General features: G+C 41.7%; 1 protein-coding gene across 1 annotated transcript in view; it reads left to right on the top strand.

Moving 5' to 3' along the window:
• The window catches only part of LRRK2 (leucine rich repeat kinase 2), a 253679-nt gene that overhangs the window by 154800 nt on the left and 71790 nt on the right, over positions 1 to 27089 (top strand). Inside the window, 8 exon segments of the mRNA XM_033958543.1 lie at positions 9914 to 10132; positions 21107 to 21308; positions 21677 to 21765; positions 22771 to 22958; positions 25367 to 25521; positions 25665 to 25811; positions 26383 to 26528; positions 26530 to 26573. Of these exon segments, the coding sequence (XP_033814434.1) occupies positions 9914 to 10132; positions 21107 to 21308; positions 21677 to 21765; positions 22771 to 22958; positions 25367 to 25521; positions 25665 to 25811; positions 26383 to 26528; positions 26530 to 26573 (1190 nt within the window).

The raw sequence follows: 27089 nt of genomic DNA, 5'->3' as shown, positions 1-27089 counted from the left end.
ATAGATTTGAGAGGTCCATGAACTTGGATGGGGAAAAAAAGTACAGCTTTAGTTTTACTAAAGTCTAACTGAAATGTTTTTCATTTAATAATGAATATAAGTAACAAAGTAATTGATCTATAGACTCCAAAATTGTTTAACTTCAATAAATCCACTATATAAAATTATTATAGCCTGAATAAGCAGAACTAGAATATACAAACAGAGAGAAACATAGGCCATATGGTCTTTATCTGCCTTAATTTTCCTACCTATACCATCTACTATCCCTTCCTCTCCTTTAGAGATTTAATGTACTTGTTTCAAGTTTTCTTGAATTCAGATACACCAACACCAGGAGGCCATAAGAATATAAGAATAGCTTTACTAGGTCAGACCAATGGTCATGTAGTCCAGTATCCTGTCTTCATGGTGGCCAATCCAGGTCACAAGTACCTGACAAAAACCCAAATAGTAGCAACATTCCATGCTACCGATCCAGAGCAGGAAGTGACTTCCCTCATGTCTGTCTCAGTAGCAGACTATGGACTTTTCCTCCAGGAACTTTTTAAAACCAGCTATGTTAACCACTTTTACCATATCCTCTGGCAACGCGTTCCAGAGTTTAACTGTTCTCTGAGTGAAAAAATATTTCCTCCTATTGGTTTTAAATCTATTTCTTTGTACCTTCAAGCAGTGGCGTACCAAGGAGGGGCGGGGGGGGGGGTCCGCCCCGGGTGCAGCCTTAGGAGGGGTGCACAGCCGGACAGGTCCGGAAAATTCCTGGGCTGCGACGGCACTCAGCGGCATTGGCGCCCCCCCCTGCCCCAAGACAGCACTCAAGTTCGGCCTCCTTCTCCCGGCATCAGCAGAACTTCAGGTCGGCAACAGATGCTCAGTCAAAATCTTCCCCTGACTCAGCTTCCTGTTTCCGCCCAGGCAGTTCAGTCAGGGGAAGCTTTTGACTGAGCACCTGTTTCCGATCTGAAGGTCTGCTGATGCCGGGAGAAGGAGGCCGAACTTGAGTGCTGTCGCGGGGCAGGGGGGGCGCTGATGCCGCTGAGTGCCGTCACAGAGTGGGGGCGCCGATGCCGCTGAGTGCCATCGCGGAGGGAGGGAGGGGCGCTGATGTCGCTCAGTGCCGTCGCGGTGGGGGGGAGGGCCTTGCCGATCTTGTTGCCAAAATCGGAAAGGTGAGGGAGAAAGATGGGCCTGTGGTGGATGGAGAAATTGAGAGAAGGGGACAGATGATGGAAGTGGGGGAAAGAGAGAGAATGGGCAGATGATGGAAGTGGGGAGAAGGGGCAGATGATGGAAGGAGGGGGAAGAGAGAGAAGGGGCAGATGATGGAAGTGGAGAGAAGAGGGCAGATGATGGAAGTGGGGGAAAGAGAGAGAAGGGGCAGATGATGGAAGTGGGGAGAAGGGGCAGATGATGGAAGTGGGGAGAGAGAAGAGGGCAGATGATGGAAGGAGGGGGGAAAGAGAGAAAAGGGGCAGATGATGGAAGTGGAGAGAAGGGAGAGAGAGGAGGGCAGATGATGGAAGTGGGTGGGAAGAGAGAGAAGGGGCAGATGATAGAAGTGGGGGGAAGGGGCAGATGAAAGTGGGGGGAGAGAAGAGGGCAGATGATGAAAGGAGGGGGGAAAGAGAGAAGGGGCAGATGATGGAAGTGGAGAGAAGGGGGAGAGAGAAGAGGGCAGATGATGGAAGTGGAGAGAAGGGGGAGAGAGAAGAGGGCAGATGATGGAAGTGGGGGGAAAGAGAGAGAAGGGGCAGATGATGGAAGTGGGGAGAGAGAAAAAGAGCAGTTGATGGAAGGAGGGGGGAAAGAGAGAGAAGGGGCAGATGATGGAAGTGGAGAGAAGAGGGCAGATGATGGAAGTGGGGGAAAGAGAGAGAAGGGGCAGATGATGGAAGTGGGGAGAAGGGGCAGATGATGGAAGTGGGGAGAGAGAAGAGGGCAGATGATGGAAGGAGGGGGGAAAGAGAGAAAAGGGGCAGATGATGGAAGTGGAGAGAAGGGAGAGAGAGGAGGGCAGATGATGGAAGTGGGTGGGAAGAGAGAGAAGGGGCAGATGATAGAAGTGGGGGGAAGGGGCAGATGAAAGTGGGGGGAGAGAAGAGGGCAGATGATGAAAGGAGGGGGAAAGAGAGAAGGGGCAGATGATGGAAGTGGAGAGAAGGGGGAGAGAGAAGAGGGCAGATGATGGAAGTGGAGAGAAGGGGGAGAGAGAAGAGGGCAGATGATGGAAGTGGGGGGAAAGAGAGAGAAGGGGCAGATGATGGAAGTGGGGAGAGAGAAAAAGAGCAGTTGATGGAAGGAGGGGGGAAAGAGAGAGAAGGGGCAGATGATGGAAGTGTAGAAAAGGGGAGAGAGAAGAGGGCAGATGATGGAAGTGGGGGAAGAGAGAGAGAAGGGGCAGATGATGGAAGTGGGGGAGAGAAGAGGACAGATGATGAAAGGAGGGGGGAAAGAGAGAGAAGAGGGCAGATGATGAAAGTGGGGGAAATAGAGAGAAGGGGCAGATGATGGAAGTGGGGGCAGAGAAGAGGGAAGATGATGAAAGGAGGGGGAAAGAGAGAGAAGGGGCAGATGATGGAAGTGGAGAGAAGGGAGAGAGAGAAGAAGGCAGATAAATAAAAGGAGGGCACATGATGGGGGGAAAAGGATTGAGTTAGGGAAATACTGGAGGGGGTGAGGGAAAGAGGTGGCGAGCTGTAGGTAGACAGTAAAAAAGGAAATTGATGAGAGGGTAGTAAGAATGTAATCTATATGGATGCAGAAAATAAATTGAAAAGGAAAATGAGGGAAGAAAGGGATTGCAGAAGAGAGGTGTTGAGAAAGGGAAGGAGAGGAGAGAGATGCTAGACCAATGGCGGTGAAAGGAGAGATGGAAGGGGGAGGCATACAGTTTCTGGAAGGGGCATAGAAGGAGAGAAGATGCCATATAGGGGCAGAGAGTGGATGGAAGGAAGAGAGTAACAAGAAGATGAGGAAAGCAGAAACCAGAGAAGACAAAGGTGGAACAAAAATGTTCTATTTATTTGTTGTTTTAGAAGACATGTGTCACTGTTTCTGTGGTGTTGCATTGTATGCAGAGTCCAGCTTCTTGCTGGTTCAATTTAACCTTTGTCTATGTATTTCTATTTTATCCCCCCTTTTACAAAACTGTGGAGCATTTTTTAGCGCCAGCCGTGGTGGTTGCAGTTCTGATGCTCAGAATTCTATGAGTGTCGGAGCTGTTACCACCGTGGCTAAAATCCACACTACAGTTTTGTAAAAGAGGGAGGGGTTAGTTTGTGATGACATATTCCATATTAGGCGAAGGTATTTTCTGTGTTCTGTGTTAGAGAATGACACGGTGACGGTTTACCCGCGGCCACCGAATTTAGACCGCGGGTCACCGCCGAAAACGGGGAAGAAAAATAGTAGTCGCTGCGGTGACGGGGACAAGGTCATTCACCGACCGCGGAAACGGTGAATGACTTTGTCCCCGCAGGCCAATGTCCCCCCTTCTAAGAACCGCTATTCACCCGTGTTTCACCGTGTTCGTGAACAGACACAAAATGGGACATATAGTTTAAGAACTCCCTTTCCCTTTCTTTCTCTCGCTCTTCCTCCCCCCCCCCCCCATAGCACCACATCCCCCCCTCCATCTCAACCCCCACCAGCCCTACCTCCGAACTTGTTTTCGAGATCACCGGCCTGCGACGGCCCCGGAGCTTTCCCTCTGCCGCGCCTGCCCTCCCGGAAACAGGAAGTTCCGTCAGAGGGGGGGGGGGGGAGGGCGGGAGGCGAAGCTGCGTCAGAGGAGGGCGGGACGTCGGTGCGGGACGTCTTCAAGGTTGGGTTTTAGGCGAGGTGTAGGAGTTTCGGCGACCCGCACGCTATCAAAGAGCCGCTGCTGCTCAGTTTCGGTGACAGCGAAGAGTACGAAGGTAGGATGTGGGGAGTTTGATAGTATGGAAACGTTTAGAGGCTGGGGATTAAGAGGGCGAGAGAAAGTTAATTTCCGGACTGTCCAGCTTTATTTTACTGTTTGGGGGTTGGTTTGTTTTTGCAATTTAGAATGCACAATTATGTACTATGGGTTTTAAGGAGGGAGGGTGGGAGGCAGTCCGTCTCCCCCTTACAGAACCATTGGTGCTAACTATTTAGGGCAGCTATAGCGCTGCATACTAACAGATAGGTGTGTGCGTAGCCCTTTCCACCTACAGGCAGTAAGATAAATTCAAAATTATTCTTAAACCATTTCTATTTAATGTATGCTATTGGAAAGAGTAGCTAAGCTAGTCTCTTTTAGTAAGCCATATTAGAGGTTTCAATTAGGACTGTTTTTGTGAAAAAAAAAACCAGCTCTGTAATGAAGTCTGGCTGGGATACTCTTGCAGCACTGAGCTGGTTTTTTTTATTTACAACCCCTTTTCATGTAGGACTGTGTCGTTTTATGTCTGTGTATAGCTAGTCCAAGGGGTGGTGGAAGATCAGTGATTGAAAAATTTTATGAAAAATAACTATTTTTAAATTTAGTGATCAAAATGTGTCAGTTTTGAGAATTTATATCTGTCTATTTTCAATAGTTGTTTCTGAGGTGACATCGCATATGAAAACATTATCATTGAAAGATGTATTGTCATTCTGCTAAGGTGGGTATTTATATGTAAGACAATGACTGAAGCTAACTTTTGCAGTTTGTAATTTGTTGCTATTTTTGGCACTGCACTTTTTGTTTATTTGGTCATTTTTTTGTTTTTTTTCTAGACTATCATGGATAAAAGTACAATACAGAATCTCATCGTGACGAATAGTGATCGATTGTCTTTGGTGACGAATAATGGAGCTAGTCTTGTGTGGAAGTTCTTTCTTGTCATCAACGTGGATGGTCAATACAGCGGTTTCGCCATGTGCAAAAAGTGCAAGTCAGCTTTGAGGTGGAGGTCACGTGATGGTACCAGTGGCCTGAAATCACACACAGCAATCTGCAATGGGCAAAAGTATACAGCAGTGACGAAAAGCATCAAGGACTTTTTATACAAAGATAATCCTAAGGAAGACAACAGCAGAATTACCTTGTCTACAGCAGCGAAAGCAGACGTTACTGATGCAGTTGCTTCGATGTGCGCCATCGACATCAGACCTTTTTCTGTGGTCGAGGGAATAGGATTCGCTCGCCTTGCTGACATGTTGATTTTAATTGGTGCGAAATATGGTCAAGTTTCTTCAGATCAAGTACTCCCATCTGCAAGAACAGTGTCCAGACATATTTCAGCAATTGCTGAAAAAGAAAAGGCTGCATTGTCTGAGGTCTTGGTTCGGCAAAATAAATTTGCCATAACAACCGATCTGTGGACTGAAGATGGAACTGGAAGACCATACATAACCGTGACTATACACTATGTAGACGGCAATTTTGATCTCCACGGAAGAATTCTTGCAACCAGAACTCTGCCTGATAAGCACACTGCAGCTAACATCCGAACAACTGTGAGGGAAATATTGGAAGAGTTTGGTGCTTATCGTCACAACAATGTCTATATCACTGACAATGGGGCTAATGTTAAGGCTGCCTTCAAAGATCAACAGTGGCTATCATGTGCAGGCCACAATTTGAATCTTGTGTTGGTTCATGGATTGAAGCACAATGTCGACTTAGATTCTCCTATTGCTGATGTAAGTTTGCTGATTAATCTTGCAAAAGACACCGTAGCACATGTCAAGCATTCAAAAATGCATCACAAGCTTGAGACTAGCCTTAAACAGGCTGTTCCAACAAGATGGAATAGCATCTATAAAATGCTGGAATCGGTATCTCTAAACCTGACACATCTTAAAGAACTGGCCAGTGAGTATAGGGATAAAAAACTGCAGAGGCTGCTTTTGGATTTGAATGAAGCACTATTAAATGACACAATTTGTGTCTTGCGAAACTTTAATGAAGCTACATCTATCTTGTCTGCTGATAAAACACCTACCCTCTGCAATGTCCTTCCAACACGTGCTCAGTTGTTCAAACATCTAACTGTTACTGCGACGGATTCATCAATTATTGCTTCCATAAAGAAACATTTTGAACAGTTAATTACCACTTATTTCCCAGTTTATCCATTACACAGCATTGCTTCTCTGTTACACCCATGTCTGAAAAATAATGCAGTTATCTTCCCAGAAGATGAAAAAACACAGGCAATCGTATCTTTAAAGAGGTTGTACGAAGACATTGAAATTGAAGAGCCCTCAACTTCAAAACTGGAACAAAGTTCAACACATCCAGAGATCGACACAGTGGATGAACTCCCAGGGTCAGGTCCCTCCAAAAGAAGGAAAATAGATGCAACCGTTGGTTTCCTGAGTGATTTTTTTGAAACGTTATCACCTCGGAAGGCTGCTGTTAATGAGGTGGATAGCTATCTTTGTTCTACTGATTTAGATGCTGATGTTTTAAGATTTTGGAGAAATAAACAGAAATGCTGGCCTAAATTAGCAAAAGTTGCACGAGGGATACTGTGCATTCCAGCTACCAGCACATCTTCAGAGAGGGCATTCTCTATTGCAGGAAGGACTGTGGAAGAAAGGAGAACTAGACTGAATCCAGAGATTGTGGATGATTTGTTGTTCATCCACGGGTTAAAAAATAAGAACTATTAAAAGTACATGTCGTGTTTTGTTTTTGTATAGTTTTTAAGTAATATTAAACAAAGTTTTAAAGTTTTTAAGTAATATTAAACAAAGTTTTAAAGTTTTAAAGTTTTACTGAATGTTTCCTTTAAACGTAAATAAAGAAAATTATATAAAATCGTACCCGTTTGAGGCTTTTATGTATGCGACGGTGACGGTGACGGGGCGGTGAATGGGGGTTGCAGTGGCGGTGACGGGGCGGTGAATGGGATGGCAGTGGCGGTGACGGGGCGGTGAATGGAATGGCGGTGACGGGGCGGTGCAGAGGATGGTGAGACGGTGACGGGGCGGTGACGGGGACCAATTTTTTCACCGTGTCATTCTCTATTCTGTGTGTTCAAAAGACATAGTTTTCTGATAGGATTGACGGTGTAGCTTGTTTAGTTTTACAATGGGTGTATTGATGTACTGCTCACTGCATATGTAAGATGCTGCCTTTTCCTAGGTACTCATGTGTGACATGTGGCTTGTTACTAAAAATCATGTTTTTCTTACAGATGGGGGGGTGGTGGCAAAAAATGATGGGCCCCGGGTGTCACATATGCTAGGTACGCCACAGACTTCAAGTGTTCTCTAGTGTTTGTAATTTTTGATGGAGTAAAAAATTGATCCACTTGTACCCATTCTACAGCACTCTGGATTTTGTACACTTCAAGCAAATCTCTCCCCTCAGCCATCTCTTTTCCAAACTGAAGAGCCCTAACTTCTTTAGTCTTTCCTCATACGAAAGAAGTTCCATCCCCTGTATCATCTTGGTCACTCTTCTTCGAACCTTTTCTAGTTCTGATTGAGACAGTAGGCAGGCACAGGAGATAACTGAATTTTATTAGAAAGTGGACCCCTCTAGATGAGTTCTGTAAGGACTTCAATGATAACGTTAATTGACCCTATTATGCTTTGAGAGTACGCAGCTTATTCTATTGTAGTATTGTATTATTGATATGCTTTATGTACATTTCTGCAATGTAGTACTGTATTTCTGTTAGGTTTATCTATACATTTCTGTATTTTAAAAATTCAATAAAATAAAATATATCATCTATCTACTAGAAAATATATTAGCAAGGTAAGAACCTAATCTCTTTTTCTAGTGCAATAGGTTTGCCATTTTGGACAGACAGGACATACAAAAGCAGGCCCAGAAATCTAGGATGGAACCACTGCGCCAGCTCGTAACACTGAGGACCCAAGGTGGAGTCCTTCTTTACTGCTATTGTGTAAAACTTGGAAAATGTATATAGAATGGACCAAGCCACTGCCCTACAAATCTCCTCTGGGGAGCCTGCCTGAGCTGCCACCCACGAAGAAGCCACACTTCTAGTCGAGCCTTTAAGGAGAATAGTGACTTTCTGCAGGCAATATATGCTGCTGAAATGGCCCTATGGATTCATGTGGAAATCATGGCCTTGGAAGCTTTTGTGCCACATCTATCCTAACTAGTGAGCACAAAAAGATGGTCAGATAGCCAGAATTCATTGGTAACATCAAGATATCGTAGGGCAAATTCAGACTTGTAACTGCTCTGAATGATCTCCAGCACCCGATGGTCTGATGAGATCTGTGCCCAGGCCTCTGCATACTCTGAGAACCGTCCCCCTATCTTGAGGGGAACTGCTTTGGATCTAATGTCGTGCTTTCGTGGAGGTTGTAGTGGAATGAGAACTGGAGGCCTGGCTCTGCCTGGGACCTGAGAATCTCTTTCTGGCTCCCTGAAAGGATCTCTGAGAAGAGGCTCCTCCTAAGTAATGCTGAAAGCACCTTAAGCTGTGAAAATTAGGCCACCCAGAGCCTCTAGAGGTTCACAGTTTGCTGTTCCTTTCCAAACATTTGTCCCTTGAAAGGAAGTCTGCTGAGGGTAGCCTTGGAGGTAGAATCTCCGCCCATTGCCTTATCCAGAGTGTTGTGTGGACTAAGATCAAATAAGCCGAAATGTTGCTCATTACTCTGATGTCATAGTGAACATTGGCTACATAATTCTCTCCAGCTAATAGGAGCTGGGACAAAGACTCACACTCCGCCAGCTCAAGCCCCCGCAATGTGGTATGACAGTCGTGTGTCACAAAGGAAGCAGCTGCTTTGATTCCCAAGGCCAATGCTTCGAATTGTCTTTTAAGAATCACAGCCACTCTGTGATCCTGCATATCCTTTAAAACCACGCCTCCCTCACTTGGTAGGGACATGCATTTAGTTACCTGCACTACCAAGGAATCTACCTTGGGCTGAATGAACAGCTGTTGACACTCCTGTGCCATTGGATACAGCCGAGCCATTGTTTTGACTACTTTAAGGGACCCTTTAGGAGCATCTCAATGTTCCGTGACTAATACAATGACATCAGAATACCAGAGAAACGAAGAAGACTGGGCTCTCTCTCCACTCATTAGAGAGCAGGGAGCAGAGGGGACCTGCTGTGAGTCCAAGTTTAACTCCCACAAAGAGTCGGTAATAAGCTTTAACAGAGCTGAGGGTCTGAACAGCTGGCAGTCCGTGGGTTCATCCCCTTGAGTGAGATCCACCACTGTATCTTGTGCACTCATACCTGCCTGCAGCCCTGCATCTCCCAATTACTCTGTGACAGCAAAGGCATACAAATAGACCTCTCATCATCTGATCTCCATAAAAGTTTCTGTTTGGAATGATTGTTTCACAGTTTCAATTGTTTAATGGCAATGTTTAACATGTTTGTTAGAATTTCAGAGCAGAACAGAGTTGTAGTTCAGGGAGTTTCACCATACCCCTCCTTCACGTGTGTTTTTATATAGGACAATTGCCTGCTTTGGTACAAACTGAAGGGAGCAGCCTTAGTGAAGGAGTAGGGATTCAAAAGCTGGAGTGGATTCCTTCTACACAGCTCAAGAGCGTGGGGATATTACTCGTCTTCCAGAATGATACACCCATCTACTAGAAAATATATTAGCAAAGTAAGAACTTAATCTGTTTTTAATGGCGCAATCAGTTATCGTGTCACAAAACCAATTAAAATACTTAAATTAGGTGGCGGTACGCCCTATGTGCCTTCCTTCCTAATTAACCTAAGTGCTCTGTTATAAAATTACTCACCACTATTGTGTGACAGAAGCCTTCAGAAATGCAGTGTTGGTAATATCTATTCATTATTTGTCTCATAAAGTTTGAGTGCAGATTTCTAGAGTTGATTACATTAAGAGTCCAATCAATCTGTGTTGCTGATCCAACAGATGACCAGAGGAAAAGTTGGTAGACTTATTATTTTGTGGAACATTGATTTCCCTGACAGGCTCGGGCCTCATCTTCTCCTGTAATTTTGGTGGGGACTCATCTGGACGGCACTGATGAAAAGCGTCGCAGGGCCTGTCTGGCAAAAATTCAGTGCGAGTTGCTCAATCAACGAGGTTTTCCTGCAATCCAGGGCTGCCATTTTGTTAATGCAAAAGAGGAATCAGATTCCCTAGCAAAACTTCGGGAGGCAATTATCAAGGAGAGCTTGAATTTCAAGGTAAATTAAGTCATGCACTTGCTTTTTGCAAAACTCTCAACTTGTCCATTTTTAGTATTGGATTCAGAAGTGGATTCAGTGGATGTTATTTAGCCATTACAGATAATAGAACATTTTTCAATTGTTGTATACAACTGCAGTAATTACATACTAATAATGAATGCAATCACTTAATTCAAAGGGAATGCATCCCCAAATCAATTTCACTGAAAGTATGCCTGCCAATAAAGTGGTAGTAAAGCCCATTTGGGCCAAACTTAAGCATCAGGTATGATAAAGAGAGGTGGTTGGTGATATAATTCTGCCTTCCTTGTATAATATAATTTTGTAGGATCTAGAGGAGTATGTTTCCTCTTTGTTACCAAGATAGATCTTAATACCTATACCCTGGGCTTGGAACAATTTTCCAGAGTTGATGTGGCTTTTACATTTCTGACCATGTTCCAGTCCCACTTAAACTACTTTCAGATTGCATTTAAAAGCAGAAACCATGGTTTTCACACATTCTCCAAGGACAAGTAGGATGTGGCATACTGACTGATGGGTGATATTGCTGACGGATCATGTCATGGAGATGCTTTCAAGTGTTTTATTTTCTAAAATTGTTTTCTAAAATTGTTTCTAAAAATGTATGTGTGTGCATCTTCCTGGACTATCCACATGGGACCAAGGTCAGTCTTTAGCTTCCATGGAGCAGTGAGTACGCTTCTCAGCTTTTTCCCTCAGCATGCATTTAAGAGTTTGGCGGTTTGCCTTGTCCTTTATTATTTTGTCTACTTTTGTAAATGTTGCACAAGGCCAAGCCTTTATTCCTTTTTATTTCCTTAGTTAATTTTTAGTGTTTTATAAATTTCCTTTATTTTCCATGGCTCGCCAGGCTCCTTTAGGTCTAGAGCTCCCAATCAGAGTTTTTTCACAATTGAACCATATGATTTCACATTTACCTCCAGTGAGTGCAGAACTCAGCTATCTGCCTCCTGTATAACCTCAACTTCCACAACGCCGTCACACCAGCATTCCAAGCAGCCCACTGGCTACCTGTCAGCGAGCGCTGTGCCTTCAAGGCCCTTGTACTGGCACATGAAATGTTCCACCACAAGACTCCCCCTATGTCACTACCAAACTACAACTGTAGATTCCCAACCATTCCCTCTGCTGTGAAGTGGAGAGAAGACTCAGCATCCCCCCAGGGAGATCTCTCCAGATGGAACCTGGACACAAACACTTCTACAACCACTTTATCCCTTGACTATGGAACCAGTTGCCTGCACAAACCAGAAGACCGATTCACTGATGGATTTCCAAAGAGCAGTAAAGACTCTCCTTTTCCTTTAAAAAATGACATCAACAAACAGACTCCTTTTCTGTTAAAATGACATCACCAAATAGACTCCTGCCCTATATACCTCCTTTTATGTGCTTCCTGTTTATATCTAGTCATGTCCTTAGATTTATTTTGTGACTGTCTTCTTGTAACCCATTCTGAGCTTTTTGGGAGGATGGGCTAAAAATTGAAATAAATAAATAATGCTATTTTTCTTTATATACCCCTCAAAACTCTCAGTAGTTTTAAGAAGTACACCTGGTGCAGAAGGAGCATGCCTCCTTACGGACATCCAGAATTGGTGCCTATAATGCCTGGGGTTCAAACATAATCCCTCTCTTTGCAAACTCAGTTCAGAAATGTGAAAAAAAAAATGAATTAGAGTTTGAGAGAAACAGCGTGAAAGGATTTTTGGTGTAGCGAAGTCCGGTCTGTCAACTTTGGTATCGGAGGCATCGGTCTTGGTGGCTCTATGAGCTGCATCTGATGCTGAGGTCACATTACCATTAAAGTGCCATTAAATGCCGAGAATACCTGATGCCATGTGTCAGCATTGATCCCCCTTAAAGTACAGTATCAAGAGCACTGATGCATTGGTCCATAAGATTAATTCCTGGTCTTTACTATCAGTATCTCAGCAGCTTTCAGTTTTCATTGTTTAGCTTTAATGGATACCCATCTCTGAAGGAACCATTGGTTTTTTTTTCTTACCTAGACGACAGGTTAAATAAAGTTACCCCCCCCCCCCCACACACACACACAAAAGACTAGACAAGCTCTGAAGAAACTCATTTAAATTCCAGAATCCCTAGAATTTATCAAAAATTAGCCTTGCTACCCTTGCAACAAAACTAAAATATTGGATCCCCTAACTACCCCTCAGGTGGGAAAAGCTTTACTTCCAGATCTGAGCTCATAAACTCTGATAAATGTTACCAGGACCATCAAAGGAAAATCAGATTCTTCAGTTTGTTCCTTCATTCTTCTGTTGGATTGTATGACAGCCATGAGCCATGGCCCATGTTACTTCCTTTATAAACTTTCAGATGTGAGTTCTCAAATTTCAGTGATTTTAAATGGCACAGCACTTATTCTGTATATTAGCAGGGAAGAAATACTCTGCAGAATAGCACTTGGTTGCTCTTCAATGAAGGCTCTTGACAAAGTATTCAAAGGCAAGGAAATAAGACTCCAAATCAAGATCAGACTTGTCCATGCACTCATTTTCTCAATGGTCAATTATGGATGCAAAAGCTGGACACTGGAAACAAGACAGAAGGAAGATTGACTCATTTGAGCTTTAGTTCTGGAGAATGATTTTATGCATGCCACGGACCACCAGAAGAACTAACAAATCGATTCTGGAAGAGATCAAGCTGGTTGTGTCGCTCGAAGCCCAAACGATGGAGTTATGACTGTCTTATTTTGGTCACACCATCAGAAAAGAAAGATTATTGGAGAAAGACAACATGTTTGGGAAGATCGAAGGAACCAAGCGAAGAGGGTGATCTACAATCAGATGGCTGGACAAGTTGAAAACAACCATTGGGAATGACACTGGAGGACCTTACCGAACTAGCACAAAACTGATTTCTTTTTAGATCTGTAATTCATCAAGTTGCTATGACTCGAACACAAGTCGATGTAACCTAACAATACAATGACACATGACAAGATTCTCAATTCCCTTCAGTCCTGCAAGTCCTGCATCAACCTTCTATAAAGGCTTTCATTCCAGCAACCTCAACATCAGATCACATTAACCTGATACAATACAGCAAGTACAAGATGGGAAAGCCAACAGTCCTTCCCTTTGCATGGAAGGAACTATATTCCCTCTAAGCAGAGCACCGACCCAACTTTAAACAAAACTATAAAAATATTAATTAAACTAAAATCAGTTACCATATGCTTGATGCTTTTTTTGTGCTATATACAGAAATGCATTGCCAATAATGGGATCAAACATTTTTGGTTTTTAGAACTTGCTTCTCACATGGAAAAAATTTGCATACATCTGGCCACTCCTTAGAGCAGTGGTTTCAAACTCAAACCCTTTGCAGGGCCACATTTTGGATTTGTAGGTACTTGGAGGGCAGCAGAAAAATTAGTTAATGTCTTATTAAAGAAATGACCATTTTTCATGAGGTAAAACTCTTTATAGTAGTCCGTTCTCATGGCTGCCAATCCAGGTCACCAGTACCTGGCCAAAACCCAAAGAGTAGCAACATTCTAGAATCCTGAAGAGTAACAAAAGATTCCGGAACCCCCAAAGAGTATCAACATTCCACGCTACCGATCCAGGGCAAGCAATGGCTTCCTCCATGTCTTTCTCAATAACAGACCATGGACCTTTACTCCAGGAAATTGTCCAAACCTTTCTTAAAACAGCTACACTATCTGCTCTTACCACAACCTTTAGCAACGCGTTCCAGAGCTTAACTATTCTCTGAGTGAAAAAAATTTCCTCCTGTTGGTTTTAAAAGTATTTCATTGTTGCTGTATGAGGGGAAAATCATTCAATATGGTATGATATATTCAGGAACAGCTGAACCCCTTCACATGCTTTCTGGAAAATCTACTCATTATTCCACTTCACTGAAGAGGTAGATAGATTAGATGTGACCCCAGTTCTACAGTATATGGGTCACCTAAAAAAATCGGTGCCGACTAGTGCGGCACTAAGGTGCAGCATTAGTGTTACCTAAGCAACATAAAAGGTCCCAACTTTTAGGTGCACCGTATTTATGCCAGTGTTTTCTTGGCCTAAATACCTTAGTCAAAAACAGGCTCATAACTTGAAAATCTGCCCATAATTTGCTTTTAGATAGGTCAGGCACCTGCTTTTTATAGCATTATGGGCTAGATTCACTAACATAGAAACATAGAAATAGGCGGCAGATAAGGGCCATGGCCCATCTAGTCTACCCACCCTAATGACCCTCCCTAATGACCTTTCTCTGTGAATAGATCCCACGTGTCTATCCCATTTGGCCTTAAAATCAGGCACGCTGCTGGCCTCAATCACCTGTAGTGGAAGACTGTTCCAGCGATCAACCACTCTTTCAGTGAAAAAGAATTTCCTGGTGTCACCTCGCAGTTTCCCGCCCCTGATTTTCCACGGATGCCCTCTTGTTGTCGTGGGACCCTTGAAAAAGAAGATATCTTCCTCCGCCTCGATGCGGCCCGTAAGATACTTGAACGTCTCGATCATGTCCCCCCTCTCTCTGCGCTCCTCGAGCGAGTATAGCTGTAATTTGTCAAGCCGTTCTTCGTATGGAAGATCCTTGAGTCCCGAGACCATCCGGGTGGCCATTCTTTGCACCGACTCCAGTCTCAGCACATCCTTGCGATAATGCGGCCTCCAGAATTGCACACAGTATTCCAGGTGGGGCCTCACCATGGATCTATATAATGGCATAATGACTTCCTCCTTACGGCTGACGAAACCCCTTCGTATGCAACCCATTATTTGTCTTGCCTTGGATGAAGCCTGCTCCACTTGATTGGCAGACTTCATGTCCTCACTGACGATTACCCCCAAGTCTCGTTCTGCTACCGTTTTTGCTAGGATCTCGCCATTAAGGGTATAAGACTTGCATGGATTTTGGCTGCCCAGGTGCATAATTTTGCATTTTTTGGCATTGAAGTTGAGTTGCCATGTCCTAGACCAGCGCTCCAGCAGGAGTAGGTCTTGCATCATGTTGTCGGGCATTGAATCTTCGTCTGTTGTGCATTTGCCCACTACATTGCTTAGTTTGGCGTCATTGGCGAATAATGTTATTTTACCTCGAAGCCCTTCTGCCAAGTCCATTATAAAGATGTTGAATAGGATTGGGCCCAAGACTGAGCCCTGTGGCACTCCACTGATCACCTCCGTCATTTCGGAGGGGGTGCCATTCACCACCACCCTTTGAAGCCTACCTCCAAGCCAGTTCCCAACCCATTGCGTCAATGTGTCACCTAATCCTATAGAACTCATCTTGCCCAGCAACCTGCGGTGTGGTACGCTATCGAATGCTTTGCTAAAGTCCAGGTACACGATGTCTAGGGACTCCCCAATATCCAGCTTCTCCGTCACCCAATCAAAGAAGCTGATCAGGTTGGATTGGCATGATCTCCCCTTAGTAAATCCATGTTGTCGGGGATCCCGTAGATTCTTTTCATCCAGGATTTTATCCAATTGGTGTTTGATTAGAGTTTCCATTAATTTGATCCAATCCGTTAGCCATCCGATCTGTGAGGTTGCCGGCCGCCCGATTCACGATGCATCCTCATGCAAATGGGGTGATCGGAGTTACGCCCCCAACCGACTGCACAGATTGCTGAAGAATGATCCCGACGCATGCACAGATCATCTTCTTTGCATGTAGATGGTCTGCGCATGCTTGCAGCGCTTGAAACTTTTTTTTAAAAAACTTTTATTTCGAGCCCGTGGTTTTAACCCACTTTAAACATTTATCCCACTTTAAACATTTAACCCACTTTAAACATTTAACCCACTAGATAAACATTTATCCCTGGAGAAACACACAGACATCACAGTTAGGAAATGCATCGCGGTGCTATGGAAACTCCGCACCATTAAAAAATACTTTGACGAGACCTCATTCCGCCTGCTAGTACAATCCTCCATCCTTAGCATACTAGATTACTGCAATATTATTTACTTGAGCTCCACGAAGAAAACCATTAGAAGACTCAAAATGATCCAGAACACTGCGGTCCGCCTCATATTCGGCCTGAAAAAATGGGAACATGTCACCCCTTTCTACCACAAACTTCACTGGCTACCCTTTGAATCCAGAGTCCTATTCAAATTTGCCTGCTTCTGCTATAAAACAGTATTTGGCCTATCCCCAAGCTACTTAAACCCTCACTTCTATCTGAATCACATAAACAAGCACTCCCGCAGAATTCAACTCTTCGCCTTCCCCTCCCTAAAACTATGTCACTACAAAAGATTCCTTGATAAAACTTTTGCCTTCCAGGCTGCCAAACTGAACCCATGGCTAGCCCAAATTGTCCTTGAGGCCCCCACCTACCTTGGGTTTAGAAAATCTCTCAAAACTCACCTATTCCATGGACAAGACACCTAACACCCCTCTCCAATGAACAACAATCTCCTCCTCCCCCCTTCCACCTCCTTTCCCAACCTACCCACCCCCTCCCCCCCCCTAACCTTCCCCCCTCTCTTCTCCTAACTTCATTCTACCTCCTTGCTCCAAATATTGTTCAATTGTTTTCGAACCACGTATTATTTATTGCTTGCCTCTAATATTGTTCAATTGTTTTTAAACCACTTGTAATTTTTTGTTAATCTAATGTAAACCGCCTAGAACTCCTTGGGTATGGCGGTATACAAAAATAAAGTTATTATTATTATTATTAAACCCATGGGTTAAAACCATGGGCTCACACTGTGGGGAAGGGCAGGAGAGTCGGGGCAGAGAGCAGGGCAGCAAGAGGAGAGTCAGGGCGGCAAGTCGGGGCAGAAAGCAGGGCAGCAATGGGAGAGTTGGGGCAGAGAGCAGGGCGGCAAGAAGAGAATCGGGGCAGAGAGCAGGGCAGCAAGAGGAGAGTCGGGCAGAGAGCAGGGCAGTCGGAAAGGACGTGAGCGACTGGTCCTCAGCAGTCGCTTATTTTTTCATTGGTGTTCCTGAAATTTTTAGTGAATTGCTGCCTTCCTACATTTGCATGCCATTCCCCCTCATTTGCATGTGCGGATCAGATTGGGCATGGATCAGATCGGGAGTTAGGTTAGTGAATCGGACTGGGGTTGCAAAGTGGTCGGGACACGATCAGTGTCCTTAGTGAATCTAGCCCTATGTTTTTTGTTAGGTGTTTAACTTTCAATCAACTCCAATTAAAATCAATTATGAGGTGTTAAGTAGCAATTGGTGCCAATTAAGCCTATTAATTAAATTAGGTGCCTATGTCTGCTAGGTGTACCTAAATTTAGGCGGACTTTATAGACTCTGGGCCTAAGAGTATATCACATGCACATAATAGAACACAGTTTTTTTAATCTTTTGATCTGAAAATTCATGAAGGATCAACAGCACACATAACCTTTAATCAAGAAACCTCCAATTCTCTCTGTTCTAAATGTCCTGTTTTAAGAACTGAAATTCTTTACCTGTAAGGTCCTCTTTAATAACAAAAACATTGGCTAGAAAAATTATTGGATATCAGGCACCCTATCTCTTGGATCCTGTGTTTCTGCTGAACATTGGTCCCAGTATTTTACAGTCTATAATGTTATTAACTAGGGCTGTACAATATCTGATTAATATCTGATTCGATTTGCCCCCGAATAGTACCTGAATGCATATTTTGTATTCAGCCAAATAGTGACTTAAATTTGAATATAAATAATGCAGGCCTCTACTGTGTTAAATTTTACTGAAATAAACACTTGATTTCTGATTTCATGTTGCTTTTTTATGATTTTTTTAATGCTAAAGTTCAGTGTTCATTATTCGTATTTGGCCATATAGTAAAATATACTATTCACACAAGCCATGAACAGACTTTTCCCTACATAAGAAGAACACTGCTACAGTTGTCGAGCTACTTTAATCTTTACAGAGGAGGAAGTTAGTCTTACAGATGATATTATCACGGTGGCTAAAAAATTGTGTTGTTAAATTGTGCATCTTACTTCTACTGCTTAGCAAGATTGCAGTTAAAAACCTTGATAAAGGCACATCAAGTGAGAGCTATGGCAATATTGGCATATTACTATCCACTTTCCTGAGGAGTTGACTTCTAAGCGCTCTTTGAGGGACAAATTTCAAAATTAGCAGTCACATGGGAAGCCCTGTACATGCTCATAAAACCCATTCTGTTTTTTTCTGAGTTGTGATAGAGCACTCTTGTCTTGTTGCTGTCAGATGATGTCATCCATTTGTGTGTTTTATCTCTTTGTCCTGATTATATGGAGAACCCTCCCCCCACCCCCACCGTTACAAATAATCAATTTTTCTTTCTTGATCACAGAAGTTGAAAAAGTTAAGACATAGGAGCTAAGTAGTGAAAATGGTTTACTAACTGTACTATACTATACTAAAATGGTATAACTAACTGCCACTGATAATGATGTTTTGTGGACTTTTCCTCCAAGAATGTTTTTTATCTAAATCTTTAAACCCAGCTGCATTAATGTTTTACCACTTGCTCCAGCCATGCATGAGCTCCAGGGAAGGGGTAGGGAGGGGAATAATGCAAGAAAGAAGGGTAATAGGGGAAAGGATGGAGAGTAGAGTGTGGAGAAGGTAGGGAAGGATTGAAGGGAGAGCAGCATATGTAAAGAGACTAGGAGGTACAATGAGTGAATGCAAGGGGAGAGAGAGGCCTACATACCCCCGACCACAGACACTGTACACCTTACTTGCACACATCTACCCCCTGATCATATCTTATAGCACCCACATCTACCCCTCATATATCCTTACATGATAAACTTTACCCTTAGAGATTAAAAATACACACAATACCACTGATTTTATGTGAGGTGCATCTGTGCTATGAATCACTGCTCACATGTCATAACTAACTGTCCCCCACCAACCTACACACCTTGCTAACCCTAGTGAGACACATTTTTCCACAGTATACAGATATGACCGAGTCTACAAATGAAGTAAAGAGGAAATATGCCATTGTGCTACATTGTAAAAGTGTATGTTTCAACTTCTTTTTTTAGACGTTTAAAGCATTGATTATAATAAGATATTCTATTAGTGGAAAAATGCATAGGATCTATATGAAACATTTTTTCCCTTGAGCCACAATAAGGAGTAATTTTATAAAGTTTTTTTCCTTATCATCCTTACTAGACCTAATCTGTAAGCTGTGGATTATGCCTGTAGGACCAGTTGGTAGAGGGCCATCAACCCATAGCTTCTGGAATGATCTGGTAGAAACTCAAGGAAAGAGAATTAGCAGGTAAAACAATTTCTCCTTCCTTATCGTCACTTGACAGCACATAACCATGGGTTATTTCCATCTGCAGCTGGTTGCCAGACAAAACTCACATGCCTCTGGACTGGCCTGGTTAAGAAAATAAAATTTGCATGTCAGAATAATTTTTCCTTCTGTAGGTAAAGACTGTTTTACAGCATAAAGGACCAGATTCTATAAACTGCACCTAGCAAAGCAGCACCTAATCAACTTAAGCGCTGGTATATTAAGCCAGGGCTTTCTTGGCCTAATATACCAGCACCTAACTCAGTCCCCACCCCAAACTCTGCCCTCTAAACCACACCTACTTTCCATGAAGGCACCAGTAGGCATCTCAGTGTAGACGCCTACTGTGAGGTGGTAGGTGCCTACCGACTAATTAATTTTTTCTAATTTTTTTAAAATGGTGCTTTCAAATTAACAGTGTCAATAAAAAAAAGTAAGTTGGGCACTTAAATCAGGCAGGGACTGATGATTTAGGTGCCTAACTTAGGCACTGTTTATAGAATCGGGGCCAAGTGTTTATATAAAATTCTGCAGCAGCGTACATATGTAAAAAGAAAGTAAATGGAATGAATGAGAATTACTCCTAAATGTTATGTATATGTAAGAAGTCCTGGGGGTGTTAAATTGTCAAAATTGTCATATAATTTTATAAAATATATGGGTACATGGTAACATTTACAGTATGCATTTCTTGGAGGCAGATGTAAGATTGTTCATTATCATTTGCATGCTTTTGAGGTTGGCTCTGGGAACCTGTTTTATGAAGGCACATATACACTTTTATTGCCCTTTTTATAGTAAATATAAGATTTTCAAGTACAATCAAATTAAAGAAAAATTAAGACATCGATTACAGATTTTCAGGAAACTTCTTCACAAATAGCTTCTCCTTATAAACTGGTAATTAATATTGAAACAGTTAACATATGTGACCATAGCTGGGAAAACATGACTAAAGTCACAAGACTTTAATCATAAGAACATAAGAATAGCCGCTGCTGGGTCAGACCAGTGGTCCATCGAGCCCAGCAGTCTGCTCATGCGGCGGCCCTTGGTCAAAGTCTAACTGAGACTAGCCCTACCTGCGTACGTTCTGGTTCAGCAGGAACTTGTCTAACTTCGTGTTGAATCCCTGGAGGGTGTTTTCCCCTATGACAGACTCCAAAAGAGCGTTCAAGTTTTCTACCACTCTCTGAGTGAAGAAGAACTTCCTTACGTTCGTACGGAATCTATCTCCTTTCAATTTTACCAGAGAGGTCACACACATGTTTTAACAGTTTATGACTAAGGGCTGATAACACTAATGGAATCATCCCATTTTGGATATAATTTTATACAAGAAGCTTATGTGAGAGTTACAAAAAAAAATGCACCTTTTTATATTAGCAATGCAAGTTCAGATATGGTTATTAAAACAAATTTACCACAAATCAGATTAAGTATGTACAAGCAAATACAAGTAAGTATAGAAGTTGCTTATTCACCACTGAGCTGTTGGACTTTTAGTTTAATGCATTTTATTATGAATTGTTGGCATTTCTACATTTAGACTTTAAACCTATTGCTATCCTCCATAGGTTTTGTGTTTCCTTTTCTAAGTTTGAGTTGTAGACCTCCAAGGTTATAAGAATGCCCTATAAAAATGAAAAAGCATATGATTTTTTTTGCTGGCTACACAGATCAGAGACCAGCCGGTGGTAGGACAATTGATCCCAGATAGCTATCTGGAGCTAGAAAAGAGGATTTTACATGAACGCAAGAAAGTTCCAGCTGAATTTCCCGTGATTGACCAGAAAAGGTTATTGGAACTTGTGCAAGAAAGTCAGCTACCATTGGATGAAAATGAACTTTCTCATGCCGTACATTTTCTGAATGAATCTGGTAAATATTTCCATTACAGGCGTTTTGTTTACATTAGAACTGTGTCTTCAGCTTTTCCGGTAGCATGTTGTTTGTGAGGAAGCTATAGAGCAAGAAAAAAAAAAAAAAGCTGTGTACACTAGAATTAAATCATGGAATTTTTTTAAAGTGAAACCACAGTTATCACTGCCAAAAGCACATAACAGGGTTTTATGTGATAGAATCTGAATTTATCTTCTTTAATAAGGTATACTGGCATTACACCAACATCTCTGCTTGTTAGCATGGTCAAAAGACAGTTCATTTTTGTGCCCCCCCTTCAATGTAAAAGCATTAAATTGTAGATAAAGTTTGTTTAGTGTAAAATGTTTTCCCTGCCTTATGTGTAGGTGTGCTGCTTCATTTTGAAGACCCAGCACTGCAACTTCGAGATCTATACTTTGTGGATCCTCAGTGGCTATGCAAAATCATGGCACAGGTTCGTGATATATTTTTTCTAGCTTGTGTCTTGTTTTTCAGTAGTAGCTCAAGGTGTGTTATAGACAGGTATAATAGGTATATTTATGTCCCTGGAGGGTTTACAATCTTAATTGTACACCTAAAACAATGGAAGGTAAAGTAAGAAAAGTGCAAAACAGCTATATGAGAAAAGCTTTGTTCATTGGCAGTTTGCAATGCAAGGGACAAATTGCTCTATATCTGTTCCCAATGTTCAGTTTTACAGTTTCAACATTTTCTTTCAATTCCCAAAGGGTTTTTTTTGTTGATCATGGTGCATATATCATAATATATTTGGCAGAACAACCTGTGAGAGATTGTGATGAAACAGCTAATGAAAAAGATCTGCAAGAGGAAGAATATAAATGGCCAAAATTGTGAAAAAATGAACTTCTCAAGAAAGCAAATGAACATGCATGCAATTGAGGAGTAATTAAAATCTCTAATTAGTGAAGAGAAAAGGGAAACCATCAGTAAACCAGACCATGTGAAAAAACGCATATATAAGGTTCATAACTTACCACAGTGCACTCATTATTTATATCAAGTACCCATTTCCCCAGGGTTCTGCATGTCTCCTCAAACAATTGTCCACAATCTGTAATCAATAGCATTTCTTAACACCCAATGTAAAATTATAGTCTGAAGCAAAACACTTTCAATTGACTGTTCAAACATCCATTGAGTCTAGCACTTGTCCATTGAGGTTCCCTTCATGGACCAACTCTAGGAAATCAAAGAATAGCAGACAAAGTTTAGCAGATATCTTTAAAAATTATCATTAGCAGGCTTACCAGCTATTTGAAAGAGCCCTGTGTTTATACCTTTGTCATTTTTTGTTTTAAGAACTGTACAATTTCCTTAAACAGTATAAATGACTTTACTGAGAATTCATTGGTGAATGGAATTAACCTCATCCGTTGCATTCCACTGTACATACATACTGCTCTGAGCATGCTTACATGTTGTTGCTTTTTTTAAACAGATTTTGACAGTGAAAGCAGCAGGCTTTCCCAGGCGTCCTAAGGGCATCATACAGATTTCAGTTGTGGAGAAACTCCTTTCACAGAAAAGCAGATTTCCAAAGAACTATATGTCCCAGTATTTTAAACTTCTGGAAAAGTTCCAAATTGCTTTGCCGTCGGAGAAAGATAATCTTCTTATTCCAAGCAGGTACCACAAGAATAGCAACATAACATAACATAACATAACAATCCATTTCTAGACCACATTATCTTTAAGTTCCATGCGGTTTACACAAGATTAGCTAGCAACAAACATGCAAACAGTGCTCTGCGCAAAACACTCTTTACACAATACTGGCTTAGAGCACTTCTTGCCCTTAACATTGGATGCAAGCACCTACACCTGCCAAAAGTAGTATGAAGCGTGCGCAGTTATGTATAATGGCAGTTAGGTATGCAGATGCTGGTATTCTGTAACATCGCACTTAATTTCTGGTAACATTCCTGACCTGGCCATGCCCCCTTTTGAGTTGCTCTGTGAAATTTAGGTGTCCATGATATAGAATAAGGTGTAGGGAGATCCATGCATAAATCCTAATCATTGTCAATTAAGTGCTTGTTAACTCCAAAAAATTGATTATTTAAAAGCCTCGGAATTTCAAAGGGCATACATCACGGATGATGTTGCCCTGTTTCTGTGGCGTTCCATCTGCCCTGTCCTATTTCCCCTGGACATTGGATGAAGATTTATTGAAGCAAAGTTGTGCTGTTTTTACTTTTTGGGAGCTGGCTGGGGGGTTCCCAGGGTGGTTGTTGTAACCGATTTCACCTGTGTTTATTTTACACTGTATTTGATGGTGGTAATGTTATTTTGACTTAAAACACACGCAGGTACCCTATGATGGTGTGTAAGTGGTGGTCTTCTAGGTGCCACCTTGTTGCGTGAAGCGTTGGAGCATTGCTCCCGTCGCTGACCCCTCACACTGAGGGTACCTGAATTTCACAAATTTCTTAAAGTTACTCATATTTAAGCGTTTAATTTGTTTATTTAACGCTAGTTGTTTATTTAACTTTTTGTGGTGTTTGTTGTTCCTCTACCACTCTTGGAACCCTTGACCATTTTTGCCTTATTGTTGGTCTTTTTGCAAGTTTCTGTGGCAACTTTTTTTGGAGTTTGTTCTGTTTCTGATATAAGCATGTACAGTCATTGATAAATTGGAAGTCAATAACATTGATGAGGTCCAAAGGGATTTATTATAAATGTATAAAATTTCTGTTTACATATACACCCTAATAAGGCTTTCTGAATCAAACCAGAATGTTGGCAGTAAGAAGTATGTTCTTATTTCTTAAACTAGGTACTCTGTTGGTCTCTTTTATGAGTAAGTTGTTTGTTTTTTGATGAGGCAATAATGGTAGGGTACACCTTTGCTGAAGGGGTTAAACCTAGTATACTGGAAAAGTACATACTTTGACTGTTTCAGTGTCTGTGAACATTTGCTGAGGAAGATTCTTGCGTGAAGAGGTATGTCTTTGATGGAGCGTTAGAGTAGGCTAGTGATGAGACCTAGAAATACTCTAAATAAAGATTCAACAACAACCCCATTCCAAGAAGAATTTCTTTATATAGGGACTGGATTTGAAAAACAGCTGATTGATAAAGGGAAACAGAAAGAAATAAAAGGATGGAAAAAATCTAACTGAATATAATATTCTGCTTAAAGTTTAGAGCTGAATCAGGAAGATGTCCATTTACGTCCTTGAAGTAGTTCTTTCCCTTGATTACAAATCGATTATGACAGGGCTTTGCTATGCCTTCACTTGGATTGCAGTTAACAAGCTGTTAGAGAGGCAGCTGAATAAAATGGCGTTTTGCTATCCTTTCTGCTTAACCTACTAGGATTTCTGACTCTAAAAAATAAATGCAACTGTTGAGGCTTCACAGTTTGTAATGGCTTGTCTTCAATTAACATAGCATAATTCTCTGCTGTAATAACTCGTGTTTAAAAAATTGATATCAGTAAGACTTGGGCAAGGTAACTTTACAACAGGGCGCCCAAGATGAGAAGGCATGGGTAGCACCAGTTTTATAAAGGCAGGGTATGTGCCATTGTAAAATGACCTCTGAAAGGTGCTAAACAGCTATACTTGATCTGAGGCAGGAGTAACATTGTGCATGGATGTGGTGGTAGATATTGGCACATATGGAGGTATTTTATAAAGTTTACACATAAATGCTGAGCAAGCAAAAGCCTGGCGATGAGCGCAAAGGGCAGCTCCACTGCAGACACCATCACAGCACAGAATGAAAGCTGGAGAGGTGCCCCCTCAGAAAGAAATAGCCAAATTCCTCCAATCCTAAGGGAGGCCTGCAACAGATCTGGGAGGGGACAGTGGGTGGGCACAGACCAGAGAACTTGAATATAAATAGAGACCTCCATTTCTAGGCCATTTTGTGAGCCCAAAAATCTTGGTTTATATTTGAGTGTATACTGTAATTCTTATTCATTTGTTTGATGCATTGTGTAGCCTAGTAATATATTGTATAGGTGAGAAATTTTGAAAACTTCAGCTCAACTATAATCTATTTGCTTTAAGTGTTTTCATTTCTTGCAGTTTATCTGATCATAGACCAGTGATAGAGCTCCCTCACTGTGAAAATTCAGAAGTCATTATTCGTTTGTATGAGATGCCTTATTTTCCAATGGGTCTTTGGTCTCGCCTTATCAATAGACTTCTTGAAATATCTTCTTATATGCTTTCTGGGAGAGGTACTGATCTAATTTCATTTCCAAAGAAATAATCAGATTGAAAATTCACATGTAATTTCTTAGAACTACAATTTTTGCAATGTTAGTCTGACTTTGGTTGCTTTTTTGTCACCCTCTCCTATCCCCCACCTCCTCAACTCCAGAAAAAGCTCTGTACCCTAGTAGGATGTATTGGAGGCAGGGCATCTATCTGAATTGGTCTCCTGAAGCCTATTGTTTGGTGGAATCTACAGTCCTTGACAATAATCCAGACAGTTTTTTGAAAATTACAGTTCCTTCTGGCAGAAAAGGTACATGTTTTAAAAGTTTTCTACAGTGATAATTTGTAACTCTATTAATTTAACCAGTCCGTAAATATTTTTCAGATTGTTTGATTGCTGTTTGTCATTACATGAGACTCTAGTATTTTGGTTATCATCTCCATGTGTGCCATCTCCACAATCCATATGTTTTCAATTATTGGGCACAGGATATAGCTTAGTATATAATCCTTGTAGGGATCTCCATGACGTAAAAAGGTAAGATTCTGATAACATATCCTGAAAGTAAGGCTCATCAACACTAGCAAGAATTAAATAAAGAGAATTCATGATCTTCATTTGTTATTGACCTCCTATTCTGGACAAGAATTACACTTCTTCCTCCATATTCACGGGGGTTAGGGTCAAAGACTTTGTAAAAGAGGCCGATAGACTGATGATTGAGATCAGGAACTCTCTACACAACTAAAATATGCCCTCTGATGATCATTTCTCAAATTTGCATTGAAGGGTTTAATTTGATTTGTATGAACACATTCACAACAGTGCCACTTGCTTGAAAGAAGACAGTTTGTGTAACTTCATGCTTTGGTTCTCGTAGGTTGCATTCTGCTGGGGCAAGTTGTGGATCACATAGATTCAATCATGGAAGAGTGGTTTCCAGGCTTGCTGGAAACAGATGTTTGTGGCGAGGGTGAAACTCTGCTGAAGAAATGGGCTCTATATAGCTTTGAAGATGGTCAAGAACAATCAGAAAATACTGCTTGATGATTTACTTAAAAAAGCCCGAAGAAGGTATATAGTTATCTTTTATTACATTTTGCTGTTGTTTTCAGTATTCAAATTTCTGAAGAATGAGTTTTGTGTACAGAAGATAAGACAAAACTTTTAATGAAACCAATACTTTGCATAGACACACTGCAAGAACAAATGAAAAATCTAGATGGCTGTGACCAGAACTCAAGTATATAATTAAAGAAAATGCTCCTAGATCACCCAAAATGTTTGTTTTTGATCTCCAGACATAAAATAAGTCTTTGTGGACAAGCAGGATATCATAGGTTTATATCTTGTTGATATTATATGACAGAGCCCTTGTGGGAATGCTTTTCAGCTTATTTACCACAAGTTCTATGAGCATTGCTTCATACATGTGTGCACTCTCCTGCTTCCCACTGTTGCACAGGACTACTATTACTATTTATCGCTTATATAGCGCTGAAAGGCATACGCAGTGCTGTACATTTTGACATTTATAGACTCTCCCTGCTTGGAATAACTTACAATCTAACTTAGACAGACAGACAT

Source organism: Geotrypetes seraphini, chromosome 9 (assembly GCF_902459505.1).
Source record: "Geotrypetes seraphini chromosome 9, aGeoSer1.1, whole genome shotgun sequence".
In the NCBI taxonomy this organism is placed as follows: Eukaryota; Metazoa; Chordata; class Amphibia; order Gymnophiona; family Dermophiidae; genus Geotrypetes; species Geotrypetes seraphini.
The sequence above is the reverse complement of the archived record's forward strand: the minus strand, read 5'-3'. Positions and strand labels throughout refer to the sequence as shown.